Genomic DNA, 18,042 nt, shown 5'->3' on the forward strand with positions numbered 1-18,042 from the left:
TAGATATTGAATATAGTTCCCTGTGCTGTACAGTAGAAACTTGCTGTTCATCTATTTTATATTTAGTCATTAGGTGGGAAGGAATGAATTGGGAGTTCGAGATTTGCAGATACTACATTTTTACAGTCTCCATCTGAGAGGAGATGGCAATGAGTGGAGTGCAGACCCCTGCAAAAGAGCCCTGCTGAGTCTGAGCCCCAGCAGAGGGTAAAGGCCCATTAGGACACAGTCACTGTGGTCTGCCTCTGATTTAGATCTCCTGCAGAGGTGAGCGACTTCCCTTTCAAAGAAAGCCAGAATCTCTAGAGTTACAAACTGTGGGTGATGTCACTCTGGCTGCTTGGCCACAAGTCATGGTGCCATGTGTTAGCTGGGAAGGGCGGAGCTTCCTGGTCCTTCAGAAGGGAGGTGATCGCCTTCCCACCCCGACCCGGGGGGCTCCGTCATCTTAGCCCCATACCTGATATTGTCACGAGAACATTCAGTCCCTCTAGCACATCCATCTGCTGAAATCGCCTCCGGTTGATCAGATTATAAACTTTGCCTTGCCCACTTCGGTCCAAAAGCATCAGGCCATTTTCGGTTCCCACTAGGAGGTTTACACCTGCAAATTTAAAAAGCACCCCAAGACGGACTCTTACGGGCTTTACTCTTCTGCATCTGGGGTCCCTGTAAAACCTAAGAAACTGTGCCCTGTAAATATAAACTAATAGACAAGTAGGTACTTCAGTAGGGAGTGTAGAAGGAGAGGCTGGGAGACAGTAATTAAATCACTGTCCCTCTGGTAATGAAATTAGTTTTCTTTTATAAAGTGGTAGCAGCATTCATTACATGTAGCCATTTACTACCTAGAATAGAGTTCTTCTCAAGAGGAGCCTTAGGCACAGCTGTGATGCTGGCGCAATCTGCCTGTGTTCCTTTCCTGTAATCCCCATCCTCCTTGGCTCTCCCCATAAATCCCATCTCGAGGTTCAGCCTTTCCCGATTCATGCAGTGATGTCTATCCTATTCACCTCTGACATATAATAGAGGGCCCCATTCTGTATCCTACTGGCAGAAAATCCCTTCCACTTCTCACACCAAAGCTTAATTTACATCTCACACCCAAGGTTCTGCTCTTTGTTAGGGAGATGATAAGCCAATTCAAGTGAAGGTATTAATAACCCGAGAGTCATAGAAGTATTGACTGTAAGGGACTTCTCAGGCACTAACTCTAGTCCAGCCCATCTCTCGCGTAGTAATTCCTATTACAAAAACTCGGGTAACTAAGTGGCCTGAATGGCTACAATCCTGAAAATTCACCCCTAGGCAAACGAACACCCCCCACGCCCAACAAGCACACAGACCTGCACACACGTGGGGCCATCTACGGTGCAATGGCCTATATTCACGAACAGGTAACTTTTTCAACTTCTCTTGCTTATTGCACATCTATCTTCTAAGTAAAATTAATGCCTGCTCCTTCCACCACATGTTCATGTGTCTTTCAACCACATGTTCATTGAAACCACATGTGTCAACCACATGTTCAACCACATCTCCCATGAGATGGTTTCTAGGCTTATGCTCGCCCCTGCTAACATCTCAAATGCTTTTGCCCTTATATGATTGTGGTGCCCCAAACCAGGCCTACAATTCTGGATGAGTACAGATGGGCTGTGTCTTTCCTTGATCAGTATGTGATGTTTATGATAACACAGACCAGGATTTTGATAGAATCTCATCACACCTATACTGAGTCTGAGGTCAGTTAAAGCTTGCAGATCTTCTTCACAAGAACTGCAGGTTGATGTTTTGAACTAAAAGAGAAGGCCCATCATTTGCTGTCCTTTGAGTTTTACCTTGCTACTATCACTGGCATGGCTTTTGGCAATTCACTAAAATATTCCAGGCTGTTTTTTCAGCTGTGACATGGAGGTGACACCATTATTCCCCTTGCGGAGTGTTGTGTGGATCCCAGGGACAGAATGTGGGCACATCACCCAGTGCTGGGCACACGGTGGATGTGTGTTACGTGGTAGCCAGTTCAGTTGTTGGCTTGAGCCCATAACTGTTATGTGACAAGGTCATTCTGCATCTCATTTTGTTATCCCGGGTACAAGGGGTCAGTTCTTTCTACATGTAAAATTGCTCTTGATCTCTCCTGAGGCTACGACAGTCCCAAGTCGGGGCTCTGACACCCACGATTCCATCAGCACTCTTCTGAAGGTAAGATCCACATGCTTTCATGTTTGAGGGTCACTTCACTGATGAGTGGTAAAAAGCACCAACTTACCCCACAGGGCCGCACAAAGTATTTCAGAGTTGAATCGCTTCTTGTATTTTCTGATTTCTGGTGTGTCGCTATGAGGCCGAATGTTGGTTGGGTTTACGTTTACCACTGAAATCTTTCTTGCTTCATTGAGTTTGGCCTGTTCTTGCCTAAGAAGTTCGCTAGTAAACAGAGCTTTGAGAAAAAGAATCAGAGAAGTCAGTGGCATCTTAAAATATAACCAGTGGAGATACGGAGAAGGGACTTTAAAACATTATGATTTCTCCTTGTTTAGTGTTGCATTATAGTAAAAGCAAGGAAACTTGAAATTATAAATATATTATACTTTTTTAGTAGAATAAAGTATAAGCCATTCAGAAAAGCAGTATTTTATCCATTAGTAAAACAGGCTTATAGACGCTACCTGGGTAGTTTAGGGAATTAATATTTATCACATAAAATTCAATAGACCATCCCCATCCCTTGTAATATATGCATGAAAAGATTTACTTTTTGAAATCCCATATTATCAATCGACAAATGGCCTAAGATGAGTCTGATGATTAGTGAATTGCAGAATTCTAGAAAGCAAGACTCTCCTCTAAAACAGCCAGACCTTCGCAGTGGGACGCACACACCGAGAACTCAACACAACTCAACACGCGTTTATTAAGTATCTACTGCGTGCACAGCATTGTACCCAGGAATTGCTTTTGAGAAATATGTGATGAGTTTGGAGATCTCTGAGGAACAGCTTTTCCTAGGGCCCCTGGATACCTCTGGGTTCCTACCAGAATCAAAATAGAAGAGACGAAAAAAATAGAAATTGTTTGAGGAATCCTATAAAACTAATAATAATAATAATAATAATAATAATAATAATAATAATAATAATAATAATAATAGTAATAGTAAGTCTTCCCTTTAAGACAGGGCCTAAGCAGTTAGTGGCTTAACTACTGAACTAATGATAAAGTTTCATCGTATTACCGGGACAGCCAAGCTGCTCCCGTAGCAGCGGGGCCTTCCAGCTTACCCGCAGCTGATGATTCCTCGTCTTCCTCATCTTCATCAGTGGGAGACGTCTGGTACACTCTGGGGTCCACAAAGGGGGTGAAGGAGGCTTTGGTGCTGCTCCCCATGCCATACTAATCAATAAGCAAGAAGATTAAGAAAAGCAGCCAGATAAATACCGCAGCAGCAAACAATGCTAACGATACTTTGAGCTTTAAAACGATCAGAGACTCTAAACCCCAAGTCAAAGCGTGTGTCTTTCTCCAGGTTCTTCTGGCAAGGTTTCTCACCAACCACTGTGTCTTTGCAGGGCTTCATTAAGCATCAGACTGCAGGAGCTACAGTGAGCAAATTACATGGTGGGCCATATGTGGCACCTTAATATCTGGTAAGATGGCTGTGGTGACAGAGCCTCTCTCTCCCCTGAAGTAAAGACAATCTCATGTTGACCAAATGGTTTTAAGAAAAGTGGACACAACTGCCAATAAACTCAGTAAGCATGCCTACACAGCAGTGCTTCATCCTGAACACACGATCAACCAAAGGCTTCCTCCTGAGGCCTCCGGGTCCTTCCACACTGGCCTGGTGAAGCAGGTGGATTGGTGTTGTCTCAAGAAGCCTCAAAATCTGTAATTTAGGAACAATTTCATCCAGAGATTGGAAGTGTTTCCTTCCTGTAACAGTCTCCTTAAAAGGACACTTAGACTTCTAGGCCCTATTTGGGAGCTTCATGAAGACCCTAGGCTTGTGGGCAATGTAACTCGAGGGCTTACTTAGAAAGTAATCCCAAGGGCTTGGACAGCACCATTAAGACACGAAGTCACAGCTAAAGTGAACAGAAAACTACCAGGGCTTCATGTCACGATATGCCCTATTTGAGTTTTCCCAAAGGAGCTTCAGTAACCTTCTGCCGACTTGTCTGTCATCTCCATTCCTTCCCCTATACCCCAGTCCTTTTAATATCACAGACAGTTCCACACTCAACATAAGAAGCATCTTTTTTTGGGGGACGGGGGTGTCTTTAAGTTTTTAGTTTTAATTTTTTAAGGTTTTTATTAAAAATAAAACCAATATCCCAAGACCCCTAAACACGTAAGGAGAAAACTACAAAGGTCCAATTTGATTTAATTCCAGATTTCCCCTTCTACGTATGAAACCAAAACCATTTCATCCTCCACAAGGTAGGATGTTCCCAAACACAGCACTTTCACATACATTCTCTCCTTTGATCTTTAGAAGTCGGTGAAGGAGGTGCGGCAAGTGCTAACGCTCTCACTTAGAGCCGGCGAGGCAACAGAATTTTAAACAGGGTCTGACCGCACCTTGGTACCCACGGAGGTGGTCAGGCAGAAGAAAACCCTGCCCACAATGCACGAAGCTGTAATAGGATGCTCTGTGTTCTTTTCTTTCAGGCAAACAAAGCTCATCTGTTCTATAACTTTAGAATCCAAAGGGTACATCATAAAAATTCAGTCTGTGGACAACATTAAAAACAGCAGTGTTTTATAATACATGCTTTATAAATACATGGAGGGCCTAAGTGTGATTCACAGGACTATTCATGAAACATGACCAAGCACCATGAACTCATCTGACCAGTCAAGCTCGGTCAATGACACCTATGAGCACTGCCTAACAGATTGTGTTTATTTGGGCATTTCTTCCCGGACTCTTTCCTATGCAAGAAAGAGAATACTCCATTTCTCCCCTTCTAGTATGGTCTGAAGTTTAGGGAGATGAGCATTTTGAGAACATGTCTATTTATTTTTATTTTTCATAAACAAATCATTTCAACCTCATTTCATCTGAAGTCAAACTTAATTTGACTAAATTAATGTAAATGGGAACTTCAACTATTGGCCTTGGAATCTCTATAGGCTGAAGTTTCCATCACGGGCCTGGGAGACAGGAGGTCCCAGTTCTGGTCCCAGCTCTGTCACAATAAGCTGTGTGCCTTGGGCAAGGCACTTAACCTCTCTGAGCCTCAGCAGTCTCACCTGTAAAAACAGGTATCAGTCCAGATGGTGCCTGAGAACTCATCACGGCTCTGCTTCCAGGATACCCTCCATCTGAGTATATGCATATGTATGTATATAATAGAACCCAACCAAACACTTTTCTGGGAGTTTAGCAGAGCCTCATTCTCGAAAAAATCAGGGTTTCAGACCCCCTGAGGGAGAGCAAAGCCGCTGTGGCTGTTACGCAGCACCTACTTCAGTCCCGGAGTCCATCTCCTGGGCGTGGGTGGAGACGCGCCCCAGGCCCTCGGTTGGGGTCCCAGCGGGAGAATGGCTCTGCTGCACCAGGTCCGGCAGGTTGATGTGGCCGGCGAAGCCATTGCTGTCACTGTGGCCAGATCGCTTCTTCTCTCCAGACGTCTGAGGGGGCACAACACAGGGCTGGCCGTTAGAGAGGGAGGGCAGGGACCACAGAGTGATGTCACCCCTCGCACAGCACAGGCGCAGTGGCCTCCAAATCATCCCGCTGGGGTGTGGGAAGATACTCAAATTTCTATTTTATCTAAGAAAATAAGAAAAAAGTTATGCTTTGCCGGTGTTTAGTATGTGGATTGACCCTGGGGCCTGATGCTCCTGCATGAGGGGCGTCAGGGGTCACACAGGATGTGGGGGCTCCCTGTGGGAAGACAGGATTGCTGAAGGTGGAGGGGCCGAGGGGGGCCCATACCTGAAGCTCCTCTCCTGCAGTGTTTGTGTGAGTGTGCGCATGCACACCAGATCATTTCACCAGGTTACAATGACACAAACATGACCTGAAACAGTGCTGAGAAGCAGTGGGATGAGATAACACAAATAATCTATGCGTACTGCACGCCAAGAAAACGCAGAGATGATCCCAGCTCACAGGGCTCCTTGCAGTCACGAGGTCAAAACAATGATTAACTAATCACATCTGATGGGAGTTATAAAGCATTGAAATAATCTAAAGATTATTTGAAAATACGGATTTACATCCATTATCATTAATGTGGAATCTCTTAGTAAGCAACTATGGTGCCTTGTGCTAGGAGCTGGTAAAAAAAATGAAGTCATCATGACCAGCACAGCACCTGAAATGTTGTTTATAGCATCCCTTTTGAATGTCATTTAAAGGTATTTTATATTATGTTAATGCAGTAGGACAAATGCATGATTTGTAAATAAATGAAAACACTGTGTATTATGTAGCATTCCCTGAAATTCTTACTGATAGCATTGCATGACTTAACAAGTTGGAAATCACTGCCCTGGGGAGCAAAGCCTCCTCCCAAAAATTCTAGGGGAGAAATACAGAATTAAGAGAAAATACTAAGGAAGAAAGAGAAAGAGAGAGAGAGAGAAAAGAAAGAAAGAAAGAAAAGAAAAGAAAAGAAAGAAAGGAAAGGGATAAAGAGAGAAAGCGAGAAAGAGAGAGAAAGAAAGAAAGATGAAAGAAAGAAAGCAAAGAAAGGAAAGGAAAGGAAGAAAGAAAGAGAGAAAGAAAGAAAGAAAGAGAAAGAAAGAAAAAGAAAGAAAGAATAGAAAGAAAGAAAGAAAGAAAGAGAGAAAGAAAGAAAGAAAGAGAGAAAGAAAGAAAGGAAAGGAAAGGAAGAAAGAAAGAGAGAAAGAGAGAGAGAAAGAGAGAGAGAAAGAGAGAGAGAAAGAGAGAGAGAAAGAGAAAGAGAGAAAGAGAGAAAGAGAGAAAGAAAGAAAGAAAGAAAGAAAGAAAGAAAGAAAGAGAGAAAGAAAGAAAGAAAGAGAGAAAGAAAGAAAGAAAGAAAGGAAAGGAAAGGAAGAAAGAAAGAGAGAAAGAGAGAGAGAAAGAGAGAGAGAAAGAGAGAGAGAAAGAGAGAGAGAGAGAGAGAGAGAGAGAAAGAGAGAGAAAGAGAGAAAGAAAGAAAGAAAGAAAGAAAGGAAGGAAGGAAGGAAGGAAGGAAGGAAGGAAGGAAGGAAGGAAGGAAGGAAGGAAGAAAGAAAGAAAGAAAGAAAGAAAGAAAGAAAGAAAGAAAGAAAGAAAGAAAGAAAGAAAGAAAGAAAGAAAGAAAGAAAGAAAGAAAGAAAGAAAGAAAGAAAGAAAAGTCCTGCTCCCAAAAAGCCAGAGCCCGCACTGTAGTCCTGGCTAGAACTGCACTTTCTGGTTTAACATTCACGTGACTGGCTCACTGAGGTTTCTTGCAGCAGACCTGATTAAGTAATGATTCCCTTCTTTGCCTTTTCTTTTTTTCATCCATTTGCCCGACACTTCTGAGCGCCTACAAGTGTGAAGCGTTGTGCTGAACGCGGAGGAATCGGTCAGGAACGAGGCAGGCGCGCTCCCTGCCTTCTTCGGGCTGGCCTGGCCGAGGGTCTATGCTGCTTTTTTGACCACCTCATGGGCCTGGCTTCTTCCTTCCGAAGCCTGTCCTGGTCTTGCAATTACAGCTCTGCACCTGCCTCTGGCTGGAAGCGACAGGGGGCATTTTTTTTGGAGTGGGGGCAGGAAACAGACTCCCAAGTTCCTGAAGGGGTGCATGTAACTGATGTTACCAGGAATAGCAGGAAAGCCTTGGTGCCCTGTGTTTCTTGGCAGCACGCTCCACCTGTCCTAGAGAAGGTCATTTGCTGGATTCATTTTGTCACAGTGCTATCCAAACATTTCATTTTCTAAATAACATTTAGAGGGTTCAGTCCTAATTTATTGTGTTGTCCCCTATTTTACATGTACTGGAAGCTTCTCCTTCCTTTTAACTTCTGTTCAAATACTGAAAAGCTTTTTAACATGTCCCCCAACTTCCCAGTAGCATAAATCACACATTGTCTCTTTAGAGTTTTGTGGTCTCTCTTGTATCAGCAGCGTTCTGCCTCAAGCCGAAAGCTGATGCAGACACACTGGTTATCAAAGAAAGACCTACGAGGGGAAAGGGCCTAGACAGTGCTTGAAGGAATCCAGCAATGACCCCTGAATATTCCCACTTCTGAGTCATCACCCTTTTGTTCATTCAACCAGCACCCTCTTAGAATTAAATACCTTCTGTGTGCCAGGCGGTCTGCTGGGAACACAAGGACAAATGAACCACAGCTCTGCCCTCTAGGACCTCATCAGCAGAACCCCAACAATCTCGACGATCTTCAGGCCCTCATCATTCCCAAAGGGGTGAGCACTAAGATGTTCTGAGGATCAGTATACACCAGGTACCATGCTAAATGCTTTGGGTTTATATCCTCACTATACCACCGTGGGTTAGCTTCCATTATCCCCATTTTACAGATGGAAAAACTTCAGTGTTAAAGAATTCAATTAACTTGCCCCGAGTGACGTAGATTGTAAGTGGTGCAATCAGAGTTTGAACCGAGGCTGTCTGGCGGCCGAGCCCAGGTGCTCCGGGCGGCTGCTGTGGTAGGTGGCTCTGCTCTCGGCCACAGCCGACTGGACCAGGAGAGGACACCTGAGCCAAGCACGGTCAGATTCCCATTGGAGTTCACAGTCAGGTCTGAGAGATATTGGTCAGTCTGCTGGGCAGCTGACCTGGGATGTGGTGAACACCTTGCAACGGGGGCCGGGGGGCGGTGAGAGCGCATGCATATGGGGGGAGAGAAAGCTGGGGGAGAGAGAACAGGGAGAAACGTGGAGGAAACAGAGGTGAGGGCAAGAAGAGACAGGCAGTGAGAGAGCCAGAGATCCACCTGCAGGTGGAAGTCGCTGAGCTGAGCTACTAATCCCTCTCCAATTTCTGGTTCCACCTCTACATCGGGTCCCAACTCGCTCTCTGCCTTTGGATTCCTTTAATGAAAGACTTTTGAATCCTTATTCCCCTCTCTTTGATGCCTACCCTGCCTTCTTTTCTTAAGCTGCTTTAAGTGGGTTCTTTTTTTCTATTACTTATAATCAAAAGAGTCTTTGTGACAATAAGCTAGTGTTCTGGTTCGGCGGGTGGAGAAACCCTGGAGAGACACCAGCTGGTCAGCGAGGAAGGCGGTGTGGACAGAGGCCCACGGAGTCCCGGGAGAGGCTTCAAGGAGAAAGGGAAGGTGGACCAGACCCCCGGGGGTCTGCGGGGAATGATGGGCTGCGGCGGGCGAGGAAGAATAGCTCTTCCAGGAGGTGGGCCCCTCGGACAAAGCGGCAGATGACAGCGGGGGTGAGGTGCTCAAGAGGGCAGCGTGGGAAGGTCCCGTGGAGCCATAGGGACAGAAAGGCAGAACCACAGGCGCAGGGGTGCGCACTACAAGGGTCTCTGACAAGACCATGGCTAGCAGAGCCAGTGCGATCCTTGCAGAGCCGTGTCTCCCCTCCCTTGGGGATGACGAGTGGAGTGAGTCTCCTTGATGTTCACCTTGGGGAATTGAACCAATACCGCCCTGTAACGAATTCTATTGGAGTGAGTTTTTCTTTTCTTACTATGTTGTCATACTTTAACTTGTATTTATCTTTTTAATACATATATTTTTAGTGGATTTCAACTCAGGTTTGTTATGGTAAAAGCCTGCATTTGGGAAAAGGAGAATTTAGACACTGAGAGGACCAAAAGCTTTTAGGGCCCTCAGTAGATGAGATTCCTACATGACGCTGGCGAGGGCTATTTTCAAGGTGATTGATGGCGGTCATCAAGTATTGGAATGTTTTAAATAACATGGAGCCATTCGGATGTGGCTGGTAACTGAACTCAAACCGTGGCTCCAAATGTCCACTTCAAGGTATTGGCTCTGTCATAAGATTCAAACAAATTGTAAACCACATTAGAAATTGGAGTCCTTTTATTTCGAGTCAGAGAGTAACTCATTCCAGAACACTTCCTCTCATGTTTTCCTAAGAGGCGACGTATAGTGATAGAAACCCTCCACGCTTCCATTGAAATCATCCATTCACCGTGCTAGATTTATATACCAGCACGACACAATGTCAACTTCAGCAGCCAAGTCCATTTTTCATTCCAGGCGTACGTGAAAGGACTCTTTAAAGTCTACTTGAAAGATTCGGCAGGGCCATAAAATGAAATTCTAGCAAGTTGCTTTGTGAACTAGTCTCAGTAATAGCTCTACTGCCAATTACGATTTCAAAGGACTTATTCATCTCAAAACTACAGTTCCTTTCTTTCTTACAAAAAATGAGATGCCCTCTGCCTTTTTGGACAGCGAAGCCTCCTCTTAGTGTCTTCCAATCTTTGGAAGGGGAAGGACAGATGATCTATGTTTATGTTTAAGAAGGAAGGGTGGGAAGTGTTAACAAGCAAAAGGAGAGCTCAAGTCTATGGAGAAGAGTGAAATGAAATAGTTAACATTTATTGGATGTTCGCACGCATTAACTCACTTAATCCTCCCAACCAGCTTGTGAGTCATATACTATCACTGATGAAATTTCGTAGATGACAAAGTGGCTGCAGGGAGAGGTCAAGTAACTTCTGCCCCTTGTCACCAGCCATTACTCTCCTTCCAAGTAAAGACCTGCCGTCAAACTTGCATGGTGATGGTGAAGCGAAAAGGCGGATGGGAATGTGTCCAGGCCCTTCTGGTTGGCACAGATACAGTGGGGAAACACTGCATGTTGGAGGGGCCAGGGAAAGGGAACCTGACACCCCGCCCTCCCCCAGGAAACGCCGTTCCTAGAGTTTAAAAAAACAAAATCACTCAGTGCGCTGAGGTGCATTTTAAAGTACATTTGCATACTTCTTTGTTCTGTCACCAATATAGCTTACTAGTCCTTAATGTTAATTTAACTAGATAATATCACCATTTCTTGGAACTATCCAGCAATTTCTCCATAAAATCCACAAGGATAAAACCTGGGGTAGGGAGGAGAAGGCATAGCAAGGCCAGTGATGCTATTTGGATAGACCATTCATTTCTGTGTTCCACTGGTAGGAAGTATCTGGGTTTGCCAGTTTTACATCCTCAGGCTCAAATTCTATATTCCGATTTGCATAGCTCCTTCTGAAGAATTTGGACTAACGTGATTAAGTCACCCTGCAAAAGCTTAGAAGGATGCAGGAAAGAAGGTGGACAATTAAAATCACTCAACACTTTAGAAACATGGGTCCTTCTCCCTCCCCCACCCCCGGTTCCCTAAGATACACGCCATAAGCATCCTCTGTGAAAGCTCTAATATAAAAACCAATTAAGGAATGCACTTCCTTTACACAGTTTTTATCCCAACTTACCTCTCTTATCATCAAGGTTCCTTCTCTTGAAATACTGCTGCTGAACGTGTCCGCGTGCGAGGTCTCCAGCCCGTGTGTGCCGACCATCCCCACGTTGTACTGCTCAGCACTCCCGGGGGCTCCTGTTGGTCTGAAACGGGAGGGAACAAAATTCATGACAGTGCATGTTTAGGGAATACCTGTTCTCTGTCTACGGAAATTTTTTTTTTTTTGTGGTAAAATATACATAACAGAAAACTTACCATTTTAACCATTTTAAGTGTTCAGGTCAGAGGCCTTAACCACGTCCTATTTTAGCCTTTCACGCTGCACTGATGCTCGAACTGGGCTCCCACTTTTGCAGTGTCCCCTCTCGACCTGCTCACTGCCCAGCAGCCAGCATGAGCCACAAGGCTCTGAGTGATCTCCAAGCCCTCCTTACCCCACCTTTGACCAGCAGATACCCTGAACTTTGCACACGCTCTCCCCTCTGCCTGGAAAGCTGTTTCTCACCCTGGTTCTTGGCTGGTTCCCTCTCATTCATCTGATTTCATCTTAAATGCTACCTTCCCCTAGAAGCCTTCTCTCACCACCATCTATGTCTTATCCCACCAGCCAGCCTCCTCTTTCTCTTCACTCTTTTTCCTTAATGGTTCTCATCACAATTAGTAATTCTTTATCTTTTTTGACTCTCTTTTAACTTTCCTATTTTCTCTCATCAGAACAGACGCTTGTGAAGGCAGAATTCTTGTCTCTTTGCTCATCATGGTATATATACCCAGAACCCAGCATAGAGCTTGGCACGGAGTAGGAGTACAAAAAATAATCATTTTGTAGAGAAGAGTTACCAGTTAAGGGCATTCTGGTGGACCAGGCATTCATCAACAAGGCTGTTTAACTCAAGAGTATCCAGTAGTTTTAAAAACCTGTAATCACCCCCACTGTGGTATATCTACTTCCAATCTGTCTCCTGCTTTTATATTTAGATACAATGGGAGAAGGGAATAGGATCCTGACATACATCCTGAGAGCAGGATTGATGTTTGCTGTGTCCTGTGGCACAGACCACAGCCCCATGGGAAACCTTGGACCAGGAGGGCGATGTGGTCCACCCACAGTTCTCAAAGCTGCACCTATAGTTACCCTACTGGGCAGCTAACTCTTTTAAAGTGGGTTTTTTAAAAACAGGAAAGGTACTAGGGTTTGTTTCTCTCAGTAGGTGTATTAATCACATCTTTTACCATTTTGTTCTTTTATTTTAATTGTTTCTTATACAGTAAAAAAAAAAATTCTCATTTCTTGGGTCCTTTCAAAGCCCAAGGATTTGATGGAATATTCAATCTAAGAAAAAACGCCAGACTTATGACATCTCTGGGGCAGAGAAGATATCTACTGAGGATTTTTATCCAAAATGGAGAGGCAAAAAGATGAAAAGGTGAGTCCAGAAAAATAGTGTACAGCCAGATGCTTAATTTGAAATGATTAAACTGGAGCAGTGGATTGAATACATCCAAGTATGAGTTAGAACTTATGAGTTTGGGAAGAAATACCAAAGAAGCATTTTCAATATTTCACTCCCAGAAAGGAGCTATTAATAGTGTTCCAGAGACATGGAAGAAGAAATTGCTGTAATGAATTTCTGGTGTATTGCTAGATTGGTGGATCAGAATAATTCTCAAAACCACGATTTCTTCACTCATTTGTTTCAAATTTGCTTTATCTTGTATGTATTTTATTTTCGTATATTCTTATTTTTATATTTTATAATAAAAATGTATTTTTATTTTATATATGCCTTAAATTCTTGTTTATGACAAGGTGGTAAAACGAATAAATCAATAAATGAAGCAGTGGTCAAGAGATGAAGCCTCCTAGGATGGGAGTCACTTTCTTTCATCACTCAGTCCCTCTTTGCTACTATTAGGGGCTAGATTTACCTGGCGGCCACCACCAGGCTGACTCTGTACAATCAAGCTCTCTTTCACCATTAGACAGTCCCACAGGAGTTCAAAGATTAAGGATAGTTTGGCTCTACTTTCTTTTTTTAAACCCTGATGATGTTATGATTCTATCCAAATATTTTAATCAGAAATATGTCAATATGAATGAATTTTCATGAAGAGTATTTCCTAGAGCTCTTTCCAGTAAGACAATTATTTGATTAATTTTCTACACATCTCAGTTACACTCTTTCCCAATTTTTGCATTTTCATTATTATTTTATTAAAATTATCATTGGTTCCAATTGTTTTCTATGTAAATGTTATAGTAAAGGTTTGGTACACAAATCAACTTTTTTTTTTTTTTGTCCATTGTCAAAGGCTTCTGTGGCCATTACTTCTATCAAGTCCAATTTTTCTGGACTCATTTTAAAGGTATAAATTTTATTAAGAAGATTTGATTCATCTGTCAATTTTTAGCCAATAACAAGTTTTCAGTGTATAGCGTTAGTCACAGTCAGTTTTGCCTTTTTGCTGAATAGTTTCCTGATTTTTTTCCTGTGGGTCAATTTTATACATTTCAATTTTATGAGCCAGAACTGCTTCATTTGTGATAAATTTTTATGGTGAGCAGTACAAGCTGTTTTAGTTTTATTTTACATTATTTCTACTAATAATAATTCTTATAGATTGACTAAAAGGTAATAATCTCTATTTCTTCCCTAGTCATTTTTCTGCTAAAATGGTGAGCAATTCCTCTTAGTTTAAGGTTGTTCTATTGTGTAGGATTCATCTGTTGTATTGTGACTCTTCTGTACATATTTGTTCATTCTGTGTACCTTGTATTAATTGCCCACACCATTAATTTTTCTATTACCATGTTTTCTGACATAAGGTAATGGCTGTTGATTATGGAAAAATCCCACAAATTTCTGCATGCTCCAAAGCTTTTAGAAAGCCAAGAGCAGCCCACAGTTCATGTTTCAGAGACTGCAGAACATTTTTAAATCACAGAGGAGGGCTTCTTGCTGTGTCTGTCATTGTTGGTCACTTCCTTCTGTCCTTCTCTCTCCCCTGGCTCTTGAGAGACAGGCTTTCCCTTTCAGGGTTGTCCTTGAACTCCTCTGTCTCTGACTGTTTTGTCTAGGGTTCAGAGTTCCCAGCTATGCCACAGCAATCTTTATCAGGCCTTTAGGAAGTCTTTCATTCATTCATTCATTCACTTACTTATTAAAAGTTTGTTATGTGACACAGATTGCACCAGATGCTAGAAAAAAATCTGAAGAATAGGACATAACCCTTGACTTCCAGGATGATAATCTAATGGAGGTTGAGAGACTAATAAGGTCCATAAAGTGATGGGCAAAAGACAACAGAATTAGTTTAGCAACATAGTATTTCTAATTCAGTGCCAAAGCTAAATAGCCGGGCAGAGGACCAGTGTTCTCCTTCTCCTCGTGTTTTCACAATCCCTCCCTCTGGCTCTTTCTTCCAATCAAAGAACATGACAAGGTCTGTCCTCTCTCCCATTTCATTGAAACATCTCCCTTGACCCTAATCTGCATTTACCACTCAGGCTTAACACTTCTCTTTTCTTAAAATTCTCCTTGCAAAGTTCTCCAGTTTATTCTTCAACACACTATGGTTCACTCCTCAAACGACTGCTTCCTGTACTTGACTTCCAGCACCTCGGGGACACGCCCCAAGTCATTTCTTTGCTGTAAGCGTCAGTGATTACTTTTTGTCTTTGCAGTGTGTGGTTCTTGCCTGTGTCTATTACTGATCACTCCACCCATTCTTCTCTACTCTTTTGGCTTTGAGACAACTTTCCTCTGGATTTCCTTTTACCCCTCCATTCCCTCTCTGTTTTCTTTAGAAGCTCCTCTTAAATGCTACTGGTCTTCAGAATCCTGCTTCAGGATAATCTTTCGACAGGCTCTTATCTAAGCCCATTACAACCACCATCTTTTTGCTCTTAGGTTTCTCCAGCTCAACGTGCTCCAAACAGAAACCATCATCTCCTGAACTGATGCTTCCCCCTGTATCACTGACCTCAGTTAGTGGCATTACAAGCCATCTAGCCATCCATGCTAGAAACTCCACAGTCCTTCTGGACTCCTTTCTCTCATTGAATCGGAGGATTCAATTTGGATCCTGCCAAACTTATCGCCTAAACATGCCTCCAATATCTTCTATCCTTTTTGTGACTTGCTCTTCTGCTAATAATATTCCTTATAGATTGACTAAAAGGTAATAATCTATATTTCTAGGTCTGCTTCCTTTGTTACCTGAAATGTCCTCTTGATGGTCACCCCACCTCCGGTCCCGTCCCTCTCCTCGCCACTCCACACCACACAGCTGCCAAAATGAGCTCTGAAACATACTTCTGACCGTCGCACTCTTCTGCTTTCTACTTTGAGCAGCTCCCCATTAAGCAAAGGATAAACGAAGTTCCTTCCTGTGGCTTACAGGCCCTCCATTATCTGCCTTGCCTGTCCCTCTAGCCTTACTTTTTTTCACCAATATTTTTTATTTCTAAGTCTAACAACATGTAACTTCTAGAAGTTTCCTAGACACATCGTGCCACCCAAACCCTTGGATGACTGTAGTCTATCTCCTCTTCCTAAAGGATTCTTTTACGTTTTCTGCCTCCCCCTGGGTAACTCATCCTTTAAAATGCAGTTCAGGTACCCCAGCCCCACCCCAGCGCCACTGGGATAGTTCAGGTGATCTTCACTCTGCTTCCACGTTACCCTCTGCACATCTCTGCCAACGCGCTTGACGCATGTCCCTGCAATTTCAGGCCTTATTACTGTCGGTTTCTTCAGTGCCAAGCACTGTGCCTGCTAGCATGCAGGCAGCATCCAGTAAATGTTTAATCAATCATTGAAGGTCTTGGGCCAAAGTCTTTGTTTAATGGCTCTAGTAAGATTTCATTCAAGTTTATTGTCAAAATATAGCTCTTCTACGAATTGATGAGCAATCATTTAAGAGGATAATTATTAGCATATTTAAAATGTCCTGAATAACTAATGTTGAGTTTCACCTTTTTAAAATTTAAAAAGTGACTCTGGCATTGAGTTCTCTTTTCTGTATAGAATGTGCCAAAACAATGTTGTTATAATAGGATAACAACAAAAAAATCTGTTCACATATGTCATAGAATTTTATAGTACAAAGAGTGACCCTTAAAGTATGCAAATTAAACAAAATCATTTAGGAGCTTAGAAGATCCCAGGAAAGAATGTAGACTGTGACAAGAGAATCTAACTGTATTACAAATGTATTAAAAACGTATTTCCATGAGCGGGGTGGGGCACAAGATGTTGACCTAAGTAACTGTGGAAACAAATGGAGTCTATACAATTAAAGGCAAAAGAAACTGCACATAAGCACTATACTCTGGTTGATAAAGTTTTTTTCCCACGGGGGTACAGATTAACCATTGTGATACTGCTATTTGTATACACTGGAAGTAGACAATTAAGTAAATGGTTGGTAGATTGAGAGAGCCAGGTTTCTTACTGTTGGGCTGAGGATTTACAGACAAGGAAGGGAAGGGTGCTAGAATGATCTGCGTGGTAATACATCAGCTGAGGAAATCTGGCTGAACTCATCTTTAGCTTACTATAGACACAGATGGCTACATACAGAAATGTTTATAAATATGTGTGCATACATGGGTTAATATACACACATATATCTCCTTGTTCTGTCAGCTGAGACGGCCTTAAAGAAATTCAATTCCAGTAGCAATGAGCATACCTAGTGCCCAAATCTTCTAATATTATTGTTTAATAACAAGGAATCAGGACTCCTTGGAGACATTGTTGATTCCAGGACTGGAGTGGGAAATACACAGGATGAACCTGCAGCATCTGATAGTGTCAGAAAGTGAGGAAGAGCTTGATGGAGGATGTCAGTCAAAGGGACACAAGAGCTTCCAACAGTTAAAGCTGGGACAACTTGAGCCACAAAATAAAGTATTCGGTTGTTATCCAAAGTTCTAAATAAATACCCATGAATCTACACTGATATAAATAAAAGTGTGAATAAATTAATAAATGCAGGAGAAGAGACAAGTCTCCCGTACAGAAGAATTCCACATAAATTATGTAGCTACTCTGCCCCAAGAAGGGTGAACACAACTCCCCACTCCTTAAGTGGGAGCTGTGCACAGCGGCTTCTTTCCAAAGAGCACATATGGAAAAGGGGGTTGGGGGGTAGTTACTTCACAGCAGAGAAACCACTACTTCAGCCAGATGCTCAAAGTCAATGTCAACAGTCGTAAGTCATGTTGATAGTATATACCATTGATACAATGTGATAAAAATGACATGCAAACTCTGTGACCTTCCTCCCCCAAACAGTAGCCCTAGTCTAATCATGAGACTAACATCAGATACATTCCACTAGAGGGGTATTCTATAGTATACCTAATCAGGACTCTTTAAAACTGCCAACTTGATCAAAAACAAGGGAAGTCTGAGAAACCCACAGCCAAGAGGAGTCTAAGGAGACATGACAATGAAATAACTAAAAGTAATGTGGTATCCTGAACGGGATCTGGAACAGAAAAAGGACATTAGGTAAAAACTAAGGAAATCTGAATAAACTTTGGACTTCAGTAAGGTGTATCGATATTGGTTCATTAGTTATAACATATGTACATACTAATGTACAGTGTTAATAACAGGGAAAACTGTGTGCAGCGGTGGGGTGAGGTGGGGGAGTAACATGGGAACTCT

At 42.7% G+C, this 18,042-nt stretch overlaps 1 protein-coding gene across 8 annotated transcripts in view; it reads right to left on the reverse strand.

Annotated features, from left to right (window-relative positions):
* TNIK (TRAF2 and NCK interacting kinase) overlaps nucleotides 1–18,042 on the reverse strand; it is a 362,919-nt gene that overhangs the window by 19,998 nt on the left and 324,879 nt on the right. For 4 of the 8 annotated variants that reach the window (XM_031451107.2, XM_010976292.3, XM_010976290.3 and 1 more), the window contains 6 exons: nucleotides 11,376–11,505; nucleotides 5,479–5,643; nucleotides 3,288–3,399; nucleotides 2,952–3,038; nucleotides 2,276–2,446; nucleotides 461–604 (listed from right to left, as the gene is read on the reverse strand). In XM_031451107.2, the coding sequence (XP_031306967.1) occupies nucleotides 461–604; nucleotides 2,276–2,446; nucleotides 2,952–3,038; nucleotides 3,288–3,399; nucleotides 5,479–5,643; nucleotides 11,376–11,505 (809 nt within the window). The remainder of the gene's footprint in view (nucleotides 1–460; nucleotides 605–2,275; nucleotides 2,447–2,951; nucleotides 3,039–3,287; nucleotides 3,400–5,478; nucleotides 5,644–11,375; nucleotides 11,506–18,042) is intronic. The other 4 variants (XM_010976296.3, XM_010976295.3, XM_010976291.3 and 1 more) reach the window with 1 other exon arrangement.

The sequence above is a fragment of the Camelus dromedarius genome, chromosome 2, assembly GCF_036321535.1.
Source record: "Camelus dromedarius isolate mCamDro1 chromosome 2, mCamDro1.pat, whole genome shotgun sequence".
Classification (NCBI taxonomy): domain Eukaryota; kingdom Metazoa; phylum Chordata; class Mammalia; order Artiodactyla; family Camelidae; genus Camelus; species Camelus dromedarius.